This window comes from Acomys minous (assembly GCF_964271855.1).
Source record: "Acomys minous genome assembly, chromosome: 18".
Classification (NCBI taxonomy): domain Eukaryota; kingdom Metazoa; phylum Chordata; class Mammalia; order Rodentia; family Muridae; genus Acomys; species Acomys minous.
In genome coordinates, this window is record NC_140501.1 from 59,741,730 (window position 1) to 59,762,029 (window position 20,300).

At 44.2% G+C, this 20,300-nt stretch overlaps 1 protein-coding gene across 5 annotated transcripts in view; it reads right to left on the bottom strand.

Moving 5' to 3' along the window:
* Window positions 1-1,012: 1,012 nt before the first annotated feature.
* RCBTB1 (RCC1 and BTB domain containing protein 1) overlaps window positions 1,013-20,300 on the bottom strand; it is a 33,220-nt gene continuing 13,932 nt past the window's right edge. For 3 of the 5 annotated variants that reach the window (XM_084767734.1, XM_084767736.1, XM_084767735.1), the window contains exons 5-13: window positions 19,439-19,605; window positions 16,595-16,753; window positions 13,588-13,695; window positions 13,058-13,200; window positions 11,349-11,539; window positions 10,391-10,517; window positions 8,831-8,982; window positions 8,298-8,428; window positions 1,013-3,042 (exon numbers count right to left, since the gene is read on the bottom strand). In XM_084767734.1, the coding sequence (XP_084623860.1) occupies window positions 2,902-3,042; window positions 8,298-8,428; window positions 8,831-8,982; window positions 10,391-10,517; window positions 11,349-11,539; window positions 13,058-13,200; window positions 13,588-13,695; window positions 16,595-16,753; window positions 19,439-19,605 (1,319 nt within the window). In that variant the 3' untranslated portion in view covers window positions 1,013-2,901. Of the gene's footprint in view, window positions 3,043-3,100; window positions 3,374-3,402; window positions 4,773-8,297; window positions 8,429-8,830; window positions 8,983-10,390; window positions 10,518-11,348; window positions 11,540-13,057; window positions 13,201-13,587; window positions 13,696-16,594; window positions 16,754-19,438; window positions 19,606-20,300 lie in introns of those variants that run through there. The other 2 variants (XM_084767738.1, XM_084767737.1) reach the window with 2 other exon arrangements.

A 20,300-nucleotide genomic window follows, 5' to 3' on the forward strand; every position in this document is an offset into this window, starting at 1 on the left:
TTATTACTGAAAAAGGAGGCAAAGAACCACAGTCATCCTATCTATACATGAAAATGTATACAGGCTCAGGGCAGCACAGACAGCACCGTGGGAGTAAAGTTAGGGTCTCACACACATGTTCCCTCATTTAATGTTGTCATTTTTAGACCTACTTGAAGGCTTATTATCATCCATGTTTACTGTGTTATAGATGAACTAAAAACAAGACTTCCAGGTTTCTCCCTATTCCACACACATCTTCAGAACAATTATTTCTCAGTTCAACTCCGTTTGGTTCTATTAAAAAAAAAAAGTGCTGGTGAGATGGTTCAGCAGTTGCCACTAAGCCTGATGATGACCATAGTTTAATGTCAGGGACATACACAGCACAACTGACTCATAGAAGCTGCCTTCAGACCTGCACAAGAAAGACATGGTACATGCCCAGCCCTTCTATGTACACAATTAACATTAACTTTACAAATATCCCATTGTATCATTCGCTGTCAACACAATCTCCACTGTGCTGCTACGTTTCATTTTTAAGTACTCCAAGTCAAATGCATTTTCCACTCCGTTGGTTCAACTGTATTCTTCTAACAGAAATTAAGATCCTTTGGCTGGGGATGTACTCGACAAGCGGCTGCCACATTCACAGTGGTATATTACTTTCATTCTAATATTTCTAATTTTTAAAACTGATACAATGTATGTAACAAGATTTACCATCTCAACCTTTTTCAAAATATATAGTTCAGTAGTATTAGTATCAAATGTAGCCAAAAAATTATTATTCATCCAAAAACCTCTTCATCTTGCAAAAGAAAAATCACCCATTCAGCACTCTCCCCAGCTCCTGGCAGCCACCTGTTTCTACCCTGAGGAACTGGCCCACACACTGCGTGTGTTTTTGTCACTTACTTTTTGTTTTCACTTAAGTCCACAAATTAATCCATGTTGTACCAAAATGACAAGCTCAATTTTCAGGCGTATTACTATATTACAAAGGGAAAAACACCACAGCTGTCCATGCTTGTCTTAAGAGATTGTTTATTTATATGTCATTCAAGAGATTACACAAAAGAACCCTAATTACTTGAATATCAAACATTGTTCCAGTAAGTTCAAGGATACACTTTGGGCTATTTTAAGAAATATGACTTCTCTGGCTTCCATTATTACATCAGAAGAAAACATTAATTCTAAGAATAGTTTTTAGTTTCCTATGATTAAAAACAAAACCAAGTAGAAAAATAAAATGATTGCATAAAAAAAATACTCAAATGCCTTCTTAAAGGACTTTTCTTTTACTAATACACACACACTCCTCTCTCTCTCTCTCTCTCTCTCTCTCTCTCTCTCTCTCTCTCTCTCTCTCACACACACACACACACACACACACGAGCTATTCAGTAAACTAAAATTGTGTGTTTAGTTGTATCTGGAGCTCAGCATGCTTTTGTAGGTGGACAATCTGTGGATATGGATTTGCAGCTGGAACTTGTGCTTCTTTGTGGAGAGGTTTTTCAAGTAGGAGCAAACAGTACACATACAGAAGCTCCTGCTTTGGGAGCCTAGGTCTACAGGACTGTGGCTATACACATGCCCTGTTACAACAAACAAACTCATGTCCACTCATCATCTAGTAAGAAAAGATTAACAGAAGAGCCAGGTCTCACTCCCCAGTGCACCAGGCAACACCTGTCACATGATCCGGAAGAGGGGCCTTGACTTCTGGGCTTGTTTTTATTTCGTCTGTCAATGATTCCTATCCTTGGAGCCTCACTTAGCACTCTACCCTGATATAAACGGTCTTTTAAAAATGAACTTTTCAGGAAAACTATGACTTGGGGAGCCTTATCTCAAGGCTAAAGTACTCCAAAAAGCATTCCTAACAAGATTAAAGAAAGAAAAACCTGAAACTAGAAAGATGAAGCTTCAATTACATTTTGATGGAATTTGGACGAGATCACACGCCCCCCCCCCCACACACACGCACACAAACCAGAACATTCTACGGGGTCCTGTGAAAAGCATGGTTTAACACAACATGTCAGAAGAGTGTTTTGAGTGATTTTGGGAGAAGTGGAGGGGAGTGTGCCGTGCTGTTTCAATAGACTCTAACGGAACATTGCTGGGTCGTGATGACTTTCTGAGTCCCTCTCCCTTATCAAACTAAGCTCCCTTTCTCAGCAGCTTCTCACAGGCACTACTAGTTGCTTTTCTTTAGGTACCGACATCTTTTATTTTTTATTATCCGTTTTTTGGGTGCATGGGTGTAGTCAAGGGACTCATAGAGTGGTCAGAGAACAATTTATAAGTCTGCTCTCTTTCCAGCACGTGGGTCCAGGGGACCGAATGGAAGTCATCAGCCTTGGCGAGAAGAGCCTCTACCTGCTGGGCATTCTTTCCAGCCCTGGGTGCCTACAAATTAAGAGCATCTCAGCAAACCTAAACACTTCTTGACTGTTTAAATGGGTTTAACGCATATCTGAGAGTTATTCCTGAAGAGCCTCTCACAGCACTGGTGTCCCCACAGGAAGGTGGTGACAGTAAGCAGCACTCAGGGGCACTGGACAGGGCCTGCCCTTCACAGACAGTGTGGAAAGTCTGTGGCCAAAGGCCCAGGGGACATTTACAGACTTCCTTAATCCACATTCACAAGTTCTCATCACAATTAAAACAGCAAAAGCAACTAAACTTCCGTTTCCCAATGTTCAGCCAAATGTAAGAAAATCACATTTAAAATATGCATATCTAGATACAAGAGTTGTGAACAACAGGCTCACGAGAAGCAAATGTCCTTCATATATTCCTACAGACCGAGCGAGCACTGTCTCTGATGCGGGGTTGGTTTCACCTGCAGAATCGCATCACCCACAGTGCCCCAGTGCCCTCACACCTAAGCCAACAGCCTTGGCTTCAGTTCTTAAAAGCTCCGCATTTACTGGCTTTAGCAATGAACTCCTTTAGCAGGGGGCCATCCATCTGCCAGAACGCCGCCGTCTGGGTAACTTCTGTCAAATGATTGATGCAAAACTTAAAGCAGAATTCTTCTAAATCCTGGACACACACAACAAAAACAAGAACAGGAAGAGGCCTTTGTTTATTAATTGTGATCTGTTTCTCTGCAAATCCCTCATCCCAACTCTCTCCCCGTTTCCAGAAGAGACACCTGAGACCCGACACCCAAAGCCGGGCAAGCCAGCTGGCTACCTGTTATGAGAAACACCTGGCATCTACTCGCAACAGAGAAAAACACAAGGGCTCCTTATCTCAAGCGCACACACTCACACGAAATCATCCCGGGCCTTCCATAGCTGCCACATGCTGCAAGTATCTCAAGACAACGTACCAAGCCCAATGCCACAATAGTTCATACCTGTCTTGTTACCTTTGAGAAACCAGAAAAGAATTACGGCGTGGATTAAAGAACAGAAAGCTTTTGGAAATAGATGAAAATCTGTAGCTTGTCTGAAATGATCTTTAAACAAAATATCCCCCAAACCTGACCCTCAAGGTCTCCTAATAAAGCCCCAAATAATATACTGCATCTTGCAGCATGCTGCCAACAAGCTCCTGGTCAACCCTAGACAAGCGTGTTTACAGATTAGAGTATTAGAGTCCTCAGGCAGATGAATGGAAGTCACCAACTACCAACATCAAGCAGTGAAGCATCATACAGAAATGGCATCTGTGTTAAGCCACAAGGGTCACCATGAACGCGTCACTCCAACTGGCATGTATACTGGGAGGACCCCAATGTATTAAAGCAAACAATAGTAAATAAAAACTTTTGGGTTTTTTTTTTTTTCAAATAAAAAATGGCTTGATTTCTTTTTGTAACTTGACCAGCTGGTCAATTCTAAGAACTCTACAATTAAGCTGAAGGGTCTTGACTTCCTGTTTCTAGCTGGCCTGAGGTGGGAATTCTACAGTGTAGAGAGAGAAGATCCCATGCAAGCAGACGAGGAAACAGAGTTCCCTTTTCTGAACTCAGGACAATTATGAACATCTTTATTTCCTTCCTGTAGGATTCTCTGTCCAAGATGAAAGAGATTCTAATCTAAAAAAATTCACCCAGATGAGTAACTACAGCTAATCTGTCTCAGGCAGCAAATTGCCCAAGTTTTATCTTCCAGACAATTTAAAGGCCATTTACAATGTTACCACGTCTCTGGATCCAGGTTTTTTGTTTTTGTTTTGGTGTGTGTATGTGTGTGTGTCTTTTTAAAATTGTGCAGTTTAAAAATAAATTTAAAGACAAGGTCTCACTATGTAACCCAGGCTGACCCTAATAAAACTCACAATTCTTCTGCCTCATCCTCTTCAAGTTGGGGGATTAGGGTGGGTACCATCACTCCTAGCTAGATCCATGGCTTTTGTTTGCTTTGCTTTTTAAGGGAGAGGTTCTCTACTAACTCTGGCTGTCCTGGAACTAGCTGCTCTGCAGAGCAGGAACTCAGAGATCTGCCTGCCTCTCCCTCCCGAGTGCTATAATTAAAGGCATGTGCCACCACTGAGTGGCTTTTAAAAAACACTTATATTTTAGTTTCTTTATTTGGGGTGAAGGGCAGCACGTGCATGCCGTGGTGTGCACGTGACGTCAGAGAGCGATGTGTAGGAGCTATCATGTGAGAACCAGGACTGGAGCTCGGCTTGTCAGGCTTCGCGCCTTAACCCACCGGGCCCTGCATGCATGAGTCAGTTTGCCTCTGATGTCATGAGGCCGTCCTCACCTTCTGAGAATGTACAGAGTATGTTCATTTGCAAATGGGCAGCTTTTCAGTGACCTGGACATGAAAACACAGCTAGATATAAAACCACAACCTTTGCACAGAAAGAAGCCAGCCATCCCAGAACTGCTAAACTTCAAATATAAGGAACTTCAAACAGGATCATTGTACCAGTAGTTAAAAAGAAATTCACAATTAACATCAAAGTAGCTGAAGGATCATTTCACTACCAGATAAAAGTTCATACATAATAAAACTAAGCTTCATGGCTAGGGAAGAGGAGCAGGTGTTAAACTAAGAGATCCTCTTCATACAAGAAACTACAATTTATAAATCTATGGAGAAATTACAGTGATCTGGGGCAAATCCAGTATCAGATTTACTATAATTAGCAGGAGCAAAAGTATTTAAATGGCTATTTAAAACAACTTTATTCCAAAATTTAAAAGTGTGTGTGTTAACTTGTGGGAGCTGGTTCTCTAGTTGTGTGGTTCCATTTGAGCAGGATCCCTGCTGGGCTCGCTGACAGGCCCCTTCACCCCTCACCAGGCTATCCCACAAGCTCTCATTCTAAATCTTTTATGTTGAAATTATTCTAATCATTATGCAATTCGAAAACAACATTGTTTTTTCCTTCCTACCAATTTTCTTTAAACACTGGGCTGGTGGCCCTAACACTCTGGGTTAATATGCTAAAATAGCGTTCACTGGCATTCTGCAACTTCCACAGTGGTCACAGTCAAATAATACCTTTTCAAAAGATCTCAGCCAGTGAAACAGCCTGTCCATTCTCACCAGTGAGACACACTTCAGGTGGCCAAGATCACAACCCAGCGTGGTCAAATCCAAAAACACTACAGTTCACCTTAGTGTCTCAAGTACAGAATATTCCAGACCACTATCACCTCCACTGTTGTTTTTCAGAATATATTTAATGTGTTATGTGGGAAAAAACAAGAGTGATTTCTCTTGCTACCCTAAGAATCTTGAGGCTCAGTGACCAAGAAAAACTTAAGCTTGCCCTCTCCAATCCATCAACAACAACAGAGATGCTGGCTGCTCAGCTCTGGTACTACACTGTCCAACATTCACATGCAACCAGGCTCTGGAAACTCCTGGGTCACATCAGGAGTGCGCTCGGCAAGCACAGCTTTCTGGTGAGGCAGTCCTCGGTGCTTCCGGTAGTGTTTAAGCACATTCCTGCAGCAGCCCTGAGCAGCCACTATGCTGAGGCAGAGCTTTGGTTTCTCCCCGCTGTGCTGGAGGACTGTGAAGTGTAAAATGTGTCAAACCTGATGGTGTGCATTCCTAACACGGTCCCTGTAGCCTTGCTTTTGAAGGTATAGCTACCAAGCTACACTTCTTCACACATCAACTGCAACGCTTCCTCCGGAGAGCTCATGGAGGAGCCAGTCACTGCTACAAAGCAGGTAACTGAGCAGCAGACCGCCTTCACCTTTCTGACACCAGCCATGACCCAACAGCATCTGCTACCCCAAAGCTGGGCTTCCAAAACTAGCTCTTGTAGCTCTCTCTTGTAGCTAATTACAAATCTTAGTCATTCCTGATCACCTAGTGACATACGTAATAAACGGGTTTGATTTGAATAATCAACACTATGGTCACTTAACTACATTCCAAGGTATTAAGGGAACAAAATATAAACATATACTCATCAATAATATAGATCAGCATCAAAACCTAAGAAGCGTATCATAATGATTCTACTCTGTTTCCACAGTGAAGGAGTCATATTTGTGGAATTAAGGTTTGTTTGATGTCTTGAATGCTCTTTCAAGTGTTCCTGCATAGTGAAGTGCTTTTGATATATTTGTTCATTCAATTCTACATATATTTTTGGTGTTTCAAACATGGTGACATGCTCCGGGTAATCACACTCATTTGTAGTCTCTCTAAAAGAACAGTTCTTAGTGTATTTATATTTAGGTGAAAATGAGCAAAGGACGTGGCTTGCTGCCAGTTGCACTGAGTTCTTCCTGTAGGTTGTTTTTACTTTTACGTTTTTTAGACAGGGTCTTGCTGCGTCGCCCTGGCTGGACTGCAACTCACTATGCAAAGCAGGCTGCTTCAAGCTCCCAGAGATCCTCCTGCCTCTGCGTCCTAACTCCTGGAATTCAAGTGTGTGCCCAAGCCTTTCCTTACGCTTTTACAGGTAGGCTTTAGGTGAAAGTGGGGAACAAATTTTCAGGAACAGAATCTAAGCTGCTTGCTCAGTCAGGTTGCTCTGGCTGTTGTAAATCAACAGGACGGACGGAGCACAGAACATGGAAAGGTGTGCAGAGGTGCGAGAAATCTAGAGTCAATTCCCAAATGGAGAGAAAAGGTATCAACCTAAAATTATACTGTTATGTAGAAATGAAGTCTAGAGAAACAGTGTTTCTCTCAGGAGGCTCCTGCGGTCCAGGAAGGGGAGGAGCACAGCCCACCTCGCTTTTCCATTGGACAACATTCCTTCTCACCACCTTTCCATCTGCTGTCAGGCTCCAAGGTCAGCTGCACCTGACCTTGTGAAATATTTATTACCATAAAAGAACCTCAAACAGAAATAGGATACAATTTGAAAATAAAACTCATAATGGTCAACTCAATCACTCCGTGTGATAGGAAATTTGTCCTCTGTTACACCTCAAGAACCACAGTGTGTTTCTTTAATAAATTTCCAGTTATTGGAGACTCTGCCTTGCCAAATGACGAGACACCTCTAGAAGCCAGGCTCCTGGTGTGCTGAGCAAAGCCAGCCACTGTGAGCCTTTTACTCTAAAACTAACCAGGTCAGCTATGAGCTCACTAACTGCTGCAGCCCCAGGACATGGCGAGTCAGGGCAGCTTCTGCTCATAAGGCGCCTACAGTCTGCGGCCCTGCTCAACTTCAGCAAAGTGTGATGGCACACATACCCCAGAACACCACTCAGCACAGACTCTAGAGATCTGAGGAGCCTAGATTTGGAATCCAAGTAAGTATGAAACAAACAAGATGGGGCCTGCTGAGATGGCTCGGTGGGTAAGGCCACCTGCTCTATAGGCCTAACCCTGACTGTGGTCCTTGGAGTCACTGTAAAGATGGATGAAGAAAGAGGACTCCCAGAGCCGTCCTCTTGTCCCCAGACACACGCGCACACACAGGCATTCATACACACTTGCACCTTTAAGTTAAAAATAAAAAGGTAGTATACAGTAAGTTCTTCACAGAGGAATGATTAAGCTACATGACGGTGACAGAATCGCAGCCCCACACAGGTGTAAAGCCAGCAGCACCCTGGGCTCCTGACAGGGGGGACTCTGGAGACAGAGCACTGACATCGAAGACTGAAGTAAAGCATGCTGCCTGTCACTCCGCAGGGCCCAGCAGTTTATATGCCACTGTGCAGCACTCAGCCAGTTAAAAGCAGAAGCAGAAAACACTGATCCTGAACGGTGAACACAGACGTAAAGAAGCAAGGGCAGACTTCATCAGAGGCTTGTCACTCAGTCACTAAGGAGGTGAAGCTAGCTATGCTCTTTTTGTCACAGGAGAGAAGGAAGTGGGCTGGCAGTGAGGGAGCCGGGGCACTTCTGTGTTACCTCTGCGTCGTATCTGACTGCAGCCGAGAACAATGAAAAAGCGTTCTCCACAGTGATTCCTCGCTTGATGATATGCTGACAAAGCCTCTTCAGTCTGTTTTCACAGTATGATGTCGCCAAGTCCAGGAGGCCTGAAAGGCAGAAGAACTAAGCAAGGTCTCAGCAGCTCAGAGTAGGAACAGTTACTGGTAACAGTTTCTTTCTGTGTGAACGATTTCCTAGCAAACACTATTCTGAATCTAAGTAAATCTCACACCTAAAAACTGTACCTGTCCTGTATTTACTTTATACAATTTCTTCCATAGTAAAAGGGCAAAAATAATTCTTTTATTTTGTTTCTAAAAGGCTAAATGCATTAGAAACTTACTTTCATATTAAAAAATTTCAATAATATAATTTTAAACTACAGTGACATTTTAGAAATGTAATACTTTAAGTATATAAAGTCAATATACCTATAAGTTGCTGTATGTTACTGCTCTAAGAACAAGAGTGGCCACGGCTACGCGGCCTGGCCAATCCTTACGCAGTACCTATGGCATCCTCAGGAGGCAGATCCACTGTGTCTGTGTAGAGGTACTGGAGAAAGGCACGGTATACAGGGTAAGAAAACTGGTCTATTTCTATCACCTCCTTCATGTCCTCATTCCAATAGGACTGAAACATGGATCGAAAGTGCTCACACCTACAGCAAAAGCAATAAAAGGGATGAAGTAGTTAGTGAGATCGTTAACTATTAGCACCACAAGTATTTGCTAGGCAAGGACTTTTGTGTACACTGTTGATAAAAATCACTTTTATCTAGATATCACCATTTAAGAGTATCAACTATCTGGAGAGCCCAGAAGTACCCAGTACAGCACTGCCTCCATCAGCCCCCTGTTTTAAGCAAGTTGGTTTTGGTTTTATGTATAAAGAAATGCATTTTAAGCAACACAGTAATGGCTGGGGATGTAGCTTAGTGGTAGAGACTGACATGATACAGAAATACATAATATTCATTCAGAGTCCTAAAAAAAGTGGGCTCAGGGATAAACACTCTTGAAAAGTTAAAAAATATTTCTAAGCAAGGCATAATCAAGTACTGGGCTACAGAAGCTGTATGAGAAAGATGCACACATGCACACGCATACTGAGTTGACCACAGAGTCATAAGCAAACATGCCTAGTCATTTTTCATGCACTTCTGCGGTTCACATAGTTGTTGCTCTAAGTAATGACACACGGCTTTGCAGTTGTCTTAAAATCAATTAGTCTGCTATTTCCACCAGCGCTCTGGGAAGCTCCAGTTTTCTGCAGTGCAAGGCACCTAGCAGCCCAGGGCCTCCCGCATGGAGGGGAGCCAGCACTCTACCAACTGAGCTGCGCCTCCACAGAGATGGCCACGAGGACATTAAGTGGCCAATTCTCTGGCTGCGTCTTTGTGACTTCGTAGCTTGTGCGGCAACCTAGGGAAGCAGCCATCTAGCCATCAGTAACGACTGTTCACGCCCTCACTTTCACCCAGGGCCTCCTGCCGCTTGTTCTAGCTAAACAACCTTTCTTTAGCTGGAAATCTGCATGCCCTATTATAAAAGTTTTTTGTTGGGGAAAAATTAATCATTAATAGAAAAGACGATACACACTGACATTTACTCACACATCTAATACGCTTTAAAATATCTATCTGTTTTTAATTTATTAATTCATTTATTTTTACTGTTGGGAATCAAACCTAGAACACTGGCCATGCTAGGCAAGTGCTGTACTACTGAGCTATATCCTTAGCCCAATTTGTAATCTGAAGAACAACTTAAGAACTAAAGGTACTTGCCTAGTATGCATAAGTACTGGCTACAATCTCCAGTACTATGGAAAACTAAACAAGAGAAAAACCAACATAGATACTTACACTATCCCACTTCCTAAAAGTTGATGGATGCAAGTCAAAATACTCCTAGACAACAAGTGGAGTTGATAACTATCTGCTAAAACTTCTGTCATACTTCTTTCTACTGCCGCAGCCATTTCTTCTTAGTGTCTATTTTATGGTATAATAAACCAGTGGACATGGGGGGGAGATGTTAGATAGCTCTGAACTCATGCAAAAATACCTGATTTTCAAAACAGCTTTATGGACATGAATATATTTCCCGTCAATTCGAAACTTGAGATCAGCAGTTTCTGGACTGTCAAATTCTTTCTTCAGTGACTCTGCAACTGTTAAAAAGTCTTCATGCTCTGAAGGCAAGAGATACACTGTTAGCACACAGAGCTCAGAAGGCAGAGTCAGGCATGAAAGGCTTTGGAAAGGTGAGTATGGCGTGTAATTCCACCCTTTCTGGTCAGTAACGCTCATGACTCAGCTGCCAATCAACTTCACAGCAGTGAAGTAACTGATCTATAAACTACCAACAAACAAAGTGAGCATCCTGGAAAGTCAAGTGAGTCTTCACGTGTAACTAATCATGAAACTATGCACTGAAAACAAACCTCACAGGCACTCACAGCTGTCTCAGGGGATATGACGGATCTCTCATGATCTGTCCCACTCACTGAACCAAATGTTTTTGTTCTTTTATCATTGCATTTATTGCAAATATACATAGCACTATTCTGAGCTGGTAAAATAAAATTTTAAAATAATGTTTTGTTTCTCCTTAAGTTTAGCAGCCCCCTAATTCCTCCTGCACCTCCTCTTTCCCTCATGAACAGGGGATGTGGAACAGGTGGGGCTGCTTAGTGAGTTGCCGTTTGGAGTAATATAAACATTTGGAGCTTAATATGGTGCAAAGTAGGTGCAAAGCCTTATGAATGAACTAAATGCCACCTGACTGTATTGGTTAATTTTGTTATTAAATATGAACTCAACTAAAATAGAAGTACTTAGGGAAGAAAAAAATAATCCAATGGAAAGTGTCTCATGACCTATGAATACATTTGATTATTATTCAGGAAAAGCATTAAAACTAACATAAAGAAAGCATTCTACAACCCAAACAGTTCACAACAACAAGCACGTAGGGAACGGGATTTGGTTATCCTAGGTGGAAGCAGGCTTAAGCAGCTTACCCACAGACAGGAGGCGCCATGAGACGGCCGGGGTGCCAAAGCAGGCAAACACATCATCGGTGCAGGAGAAGTGGGTGAGGTGAGGCAGGATCACGGACTGGCCCCGGCACTGGCCCCACATGTACACGTGCCCGCCCTGGGTCTTGGCAGCAGATGTGTGGGTGGAATGACAGGCTGCAATCTCTATGACCCTGAACAATTTTAAGAAAAACTCATGTTACTTGCATATCAACTATACTCCAGCACACTGCACAGAGTAATTCAGAAGTTCATGCTTGCACAGCTCACAAGTCAGCTCAACGTCAGTGAGATAAGCAACAAATCCTACCTACAAAACCAAAGGCCAGGAAACAGCCTGTCAACCCCAACGCACACCTCCCCTCTCTCTGACGGCCTCACTTCTCAACTTAGTTCACTTTGAGGTAAGAATGTATGAATAATAATGCTGTTGACACGAACTTGGAAAGAGACTGGAAATTAAAGTCAATGAGGACAGTGGACGATGACAAATGTCTTCACTGTTCTGGGATTATAAACAGTAAACAAACAAAACCTACTGGGGCTGGAGAGATGGCTCTGAGGTTAAGAACACTTTTTGTTCTTGTAGAGGACCTAGGTTTGGGTCATAGCACCAACACAGTGGTTTGCAATCATCTGTAATTCCAGTTCTAGGGGATCCAAGACAGTCTTCTGACTCTGCAGACACCAGGCACACACATGCTGCACACACATGCATGCAGGCAACACTCACACATATACATTAACATTTAAAAAATCTTTTTAAAACCTAGTGTGTGTTTGTTTGTATGTGTGTGTGTGTTCATGGGGAGGTGAGGGTGCAGTGCACATCTATGTACAAGAAGACAGTCTCCGGTGTAATCCCAGATCCCATAAAGCTTTGACTAGGATAAGGTCCCTACTGGCCTGTGACTCACCAAATGGGCTAGGCTGATCAGCCCAGGCACCTACTTTCTTCACCTTCCCAGCACTGGGATTATAAGCACACAACTAGCTTTTAAAATATGGGTTCTAGGGCCCAAACTCAGGCGCTCACAGCACTTTTCTGATTTAACTATCCCTCTCCTCTCTACCACACCCCCTCATAAATATAATTTTCAACACAGCATTTTCTTACAGATACATTCCTCGCCCCCATCTCCACCCAGAGCTCAGCATCTTCATTAGGATGAATACCTCTTAGCTGGGGCCCATGGGCTCTGAACATTAAAAAGCAAAAGACCAAGCCTGACCTACTTCAATTTTCACAGTGCTCCTAAGGCAGGGTCCCAAACAAATTCACTGTATAAAATCCTCACAGTTTGACAAACAAATATTACGTACTTATCCCAGTAGCAGACACTAAGCCAAATCAATATTTAAACAGATGTCCTTTAAAGAGCAATTTTAATTATTTACAAGTGAATTTAGTTGGTGCAAAGTTAGTGCTATACTCTGAGTTTCAGTGTGATCACAGACCCTAAATAACCCCCTACGTAACGGACAACTTCAAGTCTTTTAGGAGTGAGATGCCTTAGCTCCTACCAATCACAGGTGGGTGCCTCAGAGGACAGGGCGAGATGACACATACAAGCCATTTTGATCAAAACGAGAGCGATAATAAACAAGAGTCACAAACCAAACACCGCAGCCCTGCCACAGTCAAGAGGCCGCGCGCACATAATCTCCAAGACATGGCATGGGCAATTTACCTTTCTTTTTCCACCATGATTTGTGCTGGGCTTAGCAGGTTATTTTTACTTCCAGTTCCCAGCTGCCCATATGTGTTAGCTCCCCAGGCATAGAGCAAGCCCTCATCTGTTAGTGCTAGTGTATGTGCATAGCCGCAGACAATCTGAAAGTAAACACAAATGGTTACCATACAGAAGACAGACAGGGCAGGGCAACCAAGTGCTTAGACGGCAGTCAGGCCCTGCAGATGCCGGGTCAGCTGCATGTGTGCACTGGCATTTGCTGGAATAGTCAGAAGCCTCAAGGAAGCCCACCCCTTGGACCACTGGACTTCTTCATGAACTTCTTTACCCTGTGAAGAAGGCCCTGTCCAACACCAGGGGCTTCCTTTTCCTCACAGAAAAAATAGGATGGCTGAAATATTAAATGTGGAAAGTGAAGGCACAGAGAGTTGCCAGAAATGAACGACAAAAGAATTAACGTCCAATACATCTGCTGTCGGAGCAGGAAAGGCGGGTGGGGCAGGCTGGCAGGAAAGTGCCATGTGTACCTGGTTCACACACACGCTGTGCAGAGCTGCCACTCTCACTGGGGTCAACTGGTTGCCATTGTTCCCCAAGCCCAGCTGTCCATTGCCATTGTAGCCCCAGCCATACACCTGAGTGGAGAGAAGAGAGGACAGGCTGTGGGAACTGCCAGTGGCAACAGAGTCCTGTCCTCCGCAGGTCAGACGCTCCACAATCTTACGGCAGGCATACTGTATACTATCTGATCCTACAAATGAAAATCAGAGGCTATGAGGGTGAGGATGACTGAATTCACCACTCATTCCATTTCATGATTTCATGTATGAAGAAGTTGGGGGTCAGCAATGATGAGAAGCACCTGCCACGGGCCCTACGCAGCAGAAGGCACTAAGGAGCCAATAAACACGAAGATCATGTGCAGCTGGTGAGCAGGCCGTAAGAGCCACACACAGTTCATCAAGGCGCTGTGGGACAGTGAGAAGAGGGTTTCTTCTAAGAAGCACGTTAGGAAAGGCTTTCAGAAAGGGGCGTGCTGAGCAGGGTGCGCTGCCGGCACTCCAGGCAGTCGGCGCACAGGATGTCATGCGCAGAGACAGAAGACGGCAGGTAGAAAAGCGGTAGCGCGTAAGAACAAAGAGTCAGATAATAAGCTTGTTAAAAACAAAAAACAACGCCAAGCGTCATGCATATGCCTGTAATCCCAGCTGTAAGGATGCTGAGGCAAGACTGCCACAAACTCAAGGCCAGCCTGGGCTACATATCAAGTACCAGGCCACCAAGGACTATTCAGCAAGACACCATTTAAAAAACACACGGCCAAACAAACAAAACCAAAAAGGAGTATGTCTAAGAATTTTTACTACGATATTTAAAAATAGATATAACATTTTCCTTTTTAAAAGATCACAGAGAGATGGGTAAATGGGTGACAGACAGGAAAACTACTCTGTAATTTCATGTCCCATCAGTAAATAAATGTACCCTCATAAGGCTCTGAGCTAAGGAGTAACAGGGGACCAAGAGAGGGAATGGGTAAGAAAGAGGCTGGGCAGGGGAATCACAGAGCTGGGTGGTCCCTCAGTGCTCAAGTGGCACAGAGCAGTCAGGAGGGTTGGTAACGGTTCGGAATATCCTGTGAGGGCCATCGTAATAAAGTCTAACTAAGAGCAGGCTTTAAAAGGTTAAGCTCAAATTAGGAGCCTGCAACTCTGGTGGAACCAAGCCCTACACTGATGCAGGCAAATGCACAGTGGGGATTTCAGGACAAAGCAGAAAGAGGTAGATGGTAAGAGAAGGCTACATCAATAATTTCATCAAAGCCAAAAGTATAACAGGCATTGGGCTTTTGGAGAGAAACTTGGCAACAGCTATCCATATTCTTAATGGCATACTTCTTGTCCTAGAAAGAAAATCTATGCATCAAGTACCAAGCTATACATACAGTGACAGAAAGTCAGGCACCATTATTCACAACAGCAAAAAAATGAAAACAACTGAAATGCTCTCCAGCAGAGTTCCAGATGCATGGCACCCTAGAAGCAAGACTAAGCAGCATTAGCTAAGTGCAACAGAGACAGTCTGAGACACCAGAGTCAAGGCATGTACTGTTAAGTGGAACAGGGAACAGCAGACCAAAGAATGACAGAAAGAGGCAGCAGTGTATACCTGTCATAATTGTTAAAAAGGCAATTAAACTCATTTCTAGATAACTGCTTATAAAGAAAAGTACAGAAGGACACACATGAAACTTTTAACAAAATTTGGAAAAAGCTATTTAATGTTGTATGCAAATGTATGTATATAAATTTGTATGCTTTATTGTCTTCCTCTTTGTAAAAATATCCACATAGTAATCATTTGAAGTTAAACTTATTAATAATATTGGTAAAATTAAAAAAAATATATACAAGGCCTAGAGAGATGGCTCAGCAGTTAAGAGCTGGCACTGCTCTCATGGAGGACCAGTTCAGTCCCCAGCACCAAGGGCTCCCAACAGCCTGCAGTCCCATCTCTAACAGATCTGACAGCCTCGTCTAACTCCAGCGGGCACACTGCACTCATGTGCACACGCAGACACACACACAGAGGATATGAGATGACTGCCCACAGCATTCTGAAGTATTCAGGGATGATAGTAGCGTTGAATAAAATAGTCACCTTAGGTTGGTACTCAGTAGCATGTAGCAGACCTCATGCCCAGCACAGGTCGCCAGGCACAAAGACTAATTTCCACACACCAAGGAAAGCGTAGGTGGCAAGTAGTCCACGTACGTTCCACCAGTAACTTCACACATTTAACCATCAGCCCCAAAGAGACACAGCATAGGGTGGCTGGGGGGGGGGGTAACACAGAAGAGACACAGCATAAGGTGGCTGGGGGGGGGGTATAAGGCAGAAGAGACACAGCATAGGGTGGCTGGGGGGGGGGTAACACAGAAGAGACACAGCATAAGGTGGCTGGGGGGGGGTAACACAGAAGAGACACAGCATAAGGTGGCTGGGGGGGGTATAAGGCAGAAGAGACACAGCATAGGGTGGCTGAGGGGGGGGGTGTAACAGAAGAGACACAGCATAGGGTGGCCGAGGGGGGGGTGTAACAGAAGAGACACAGCATAGGGTGGCCGAGGTGGGCAGCTAGCAATGATCAACACCAATAAGACACTTGAGATGTGTGGGTGGATTCATGAAGAACCCATTACCCAACTTCCTAAAACATACAGATGATTCTCCTCTGGCAGAAAGGTAGTTCTTTCTCAGCGCACAGCTTTAGACCCAAGCATAAGGATCAGACTACACAGATCTAACACTCACCCCGGCCTTGGCCTTTACCACTGGGCTACAGGCATCTTGCAAACAACTAACATCAAGACCCATTAGAGTGTTTACTTGAAGTCCTCTCAGATTGGAAGTCACTCTGGACGTTGAACACCTGCCAGCTGTTCCCCAGCCAGGGTCGGTTACCAAGATGAGCCCTCCCTTCCACGCTGGCGGGCACCTCTGCAATGGAGGCGGGGAGGAAAGAGCACGAACCTCACCACTGTCCAGAACAGCCATGGACGACGTCTGACCACAAGCAATGCTGACCACTCTCTTGGTATGTAGACAGTTTGTTACTTTGCGAGGAGTTGGCTGATTGGCTGTAGATCCTGATCCCACCTGACCACAGTTGTTATAGCCCCAAGCAAAGAGCTGCAAGAGAAGGAGCAGGAGGACCAGTTAGACCTCTGGCACGGTCGGCAATGGCTACGTGCACTTACCTACTCGGCTGTATGGTGATTCTGAACAGGAGCCCTGGGAGGAGCCCTGCCCTAAGGAACTTCACATCGTGACTGTGCCTTGCCCTGAGAGGGCTGCAGCTTTCTATTCCATTATGGAGGATGACTCTGCACTTAGTGGTCAAGTAAACAGCACCACCACCCACAGGAGACAGAATGATAAATAAGGGCACTACTTATAAATCTATCAACATAAACTGGGATTGTAGGAACTCACCAGCATGTTAAAATCACAGCAGAAAAACCAAGCACAAGAACTTATCAGGCACATCAGACTAAGAAAAGGTACAACACTCTCACCTGGGTCCCATAGAGAGGACATGTAACTCTACAGCGGTGATGAGCCCACAGAATATTCATGTGACCACTGTGTACAAGAAGCAGAGAACTCCCAATTGTCCTAGGGGCTTCAGCTCAACATGGACACCCTGCTGACAAGGCGAGTCACCTCTCCCAGAGAGCTCCAGCCTGGGTTCATCATCTTACTCCCACAGAGCCACTCTGCACCGCTCTCTCAGCTTTTGCACGCACGCACGCACGCACGCACGCTCGTACTCTGGAGTTAATATGAGTAATTAAGATAGGAATTTTAAAAGGGAATAAATAGTCTGTGATGGCCTTCATCTAGGGTTACCAAAGAAAGCAGGGCTACTTGACAAATTGCTACCAAAGCTGTTGTATGCAATAAACTGACGCTACGTAAAGATGAAGATGTTTGTGTCTCTGACACAGTACCCTTATACCAACCATCAAGCTTATTACTGTCCATGGTAATTTCTCACCAAACACAGTAATAGTCTGAAGTGCTAAGGCCATGTCTGTTCCTACAGAAATACTATTGGTCATTAGATTGCTATTTTAAGTATTTGAGTTTTCACTTGCTAACTAACTTTGCACAACCTACTTTTGCTATTAATTACCACAGTCAGACCCCTAGATTTTTATTGGAGACACAATATGCTAGTCAAAAACCAGAAACAAACATGAGAAATGAAAAAACAAAACAAAACAAAAAACAGTGCTCCTTCCCGGCCCTCCCAGGGCAGCTGTGGACTGCAATAGCTCTCAGAAAAGAGTGGAGCCTGGAGGCATGCACCTCCCTGCCTGCTGCGAGCTTCTGAGTGTGACCGCCACGCTAATCCAGAAAACAGCCATTTACAATACTCCTTCACAGCCTCCAGCCCTGACTCCTTTTCACTTCTCCTTTCATGGTACCCCTGAGCCAGTTTTCCAGTGAAGGACTCCACACACACGCACAATGTTAACTAGACCTGGGCAGCTCATTAGGGAGGAGTGGGTGGATGCAAGAGATTACGTTAGGAAGGACAGAGAGGGGCCTAGAGGGGGAAATGCAGACTCCGATGTGAAATCACGGAACAGAGCACAAACGTGAACTCTCTCAAAAGGGTTTTTTGAGGTCAACAAGACAGCTCAGCAAGTAAAGGCGTTTGCGTTCCATTCCCAGACCAACAGTAAAAGGAGAGAACTGACTCCCACAAGTTGCCCTTTCACCTCTATATGCACACCATGGCAGAGCCTCCAAATAAATACATAAATTAATGCAACTAAAATTTTTTTTATTTACAAGTTGTTGTTAGGTTGTTAGTTTTGTTTTTGTTTTTGTTTTTTCATTTGTTGAGACAAATTCTTCCTTTGTAGTACAGGTTAGTCCAGAAACCTCCATCCTGTTTTCAAGGTTTTGGTGCTGGGACTATGGCCATGACCATCCCAAGCCCAGTTAACGGGGATTCTGAGGCCTCGACACAAATATTACTGGAGAAAGAACATATTCACGTGGGTCTTATTAGCTGCTTTTAGGTACATGGTATATCAAGTAAAGCAGGTGATTTTTACAATAGCTGAAGAGTCGAGATGCCCCACATACTCATCAGGATGAAGGAAATGGGCTTAGGGTAGAGCACTTGCCTGGCATGTGTGAGACCATAGGTTCAATTCCCAATACCTCCTTTTCTCTCTCTCTCTCTCTCTCACACACACACACAAATATAATATATATACACAATGAAATATTATTCAGCTTTAAAAAAGAAATACTTAAAGGAGTGCTGTGAAGTGCTGTCTTCTGGATAAGGCATGGCTGTTGCACTAATGAACTCACAGCAGCTACAGTTTCCTGCACAGGATTAAGTCAACAAGATCAGCAGCATTAACTCAGTGGGTTATTGTGCCCCCAAAAGGGACGCAAAGGTAGAAGGAGCATGCTGGAGGCGCCCAGAAGAGTGGTGGAGTGGACCAAGATACACGGTACAAGTATGTATGACATGGTCACACACCACAGGAACGAACATGCCTTGAGGACACTGCACTAAGTGAAATCGGGCACCAACTGACAGATATTATTTGACTCTACATATAGGCAGTACCTAGAGTGGTTACAGTTACAGTGTCAAGAAAAACTGACATTTAACAGATTTGGAGCTTCAGCTTTTTAAGATGAAACAGATCTGTGAGTGGACAGACCACACTGTGTGACTATGCTTAACGCTGCTGAGCTGTGCACTCAACAGGCTATTGATAATAAGCTTTGCACCATGCAGTTTATGACAGTTCTTTAAGAGGCATCAGCGAGCACACTTACCTCTCCATCAGCTGCCAGAGCCATGGAATGATGTGAACCACAAGCTACCTCAACCACCTGCTTGACCAGGAGATTAGTACAGACTTGGACAGGAGCGATGCCTTGGTTGGTGGTCCCATTCCCCAGCTGGCTGTATCCGTTATGGCCCCAGGCATAGACGACTCCATCTAAACACACAAGCACATGGAACACCATCTCCAACAGGAACTGGTAACTCCTGCAACCTCCACTGCTCTAGTGTTTGTGCCCTCCTCTCTACAAAATCACTACTAGTAAGGAGTGAGAGAGAAAGAACAGGGAAGACAGAAGCAAACTTCTCAGGGAAGGACGTGGCACTCGCACACAAAACCAGCTTTGTGTGGCCAAAGTCAAAGTTTATGTACTAAAATAGGCTTCTCTAGATTGAACTCTTGCAGTAGGAGAGGAGGGTATGGAGTTCAGGGTCACCCTTGGCTACGCAATTCATTTGAGCCCAGCCTTGGTTTCAGGAGACAAACCTTGTGAAACAGATATTGTCACTAACAAACCAGAAAAGGCATCAACCAGATGCAGACGGGGATGTAGGCAGGGAGCCAATTCCAGGCCTAAATTCCCAAGAAGGTATAGGTATGAAGGATGCACAACAAGGGCATGCTGTGACCCCTGTGTCGGTCCTGCTATCACTGACGGGTGAGGATGCCAGGCAGTGGTGGTGCGTGCTTTAATCCCAGCACTTGGGAGGCAAAGGCAGGTGGATCTCGGTGAATTCAAGGCCAGCCTGGTCTACAAAGAGTTCAGGACAGTCAAGACTACACAGAGAAACCTTGTCTTGAAAAAAGTGGGTGTGGATTTGGGGTACTCATATGTGTACACACACACACCA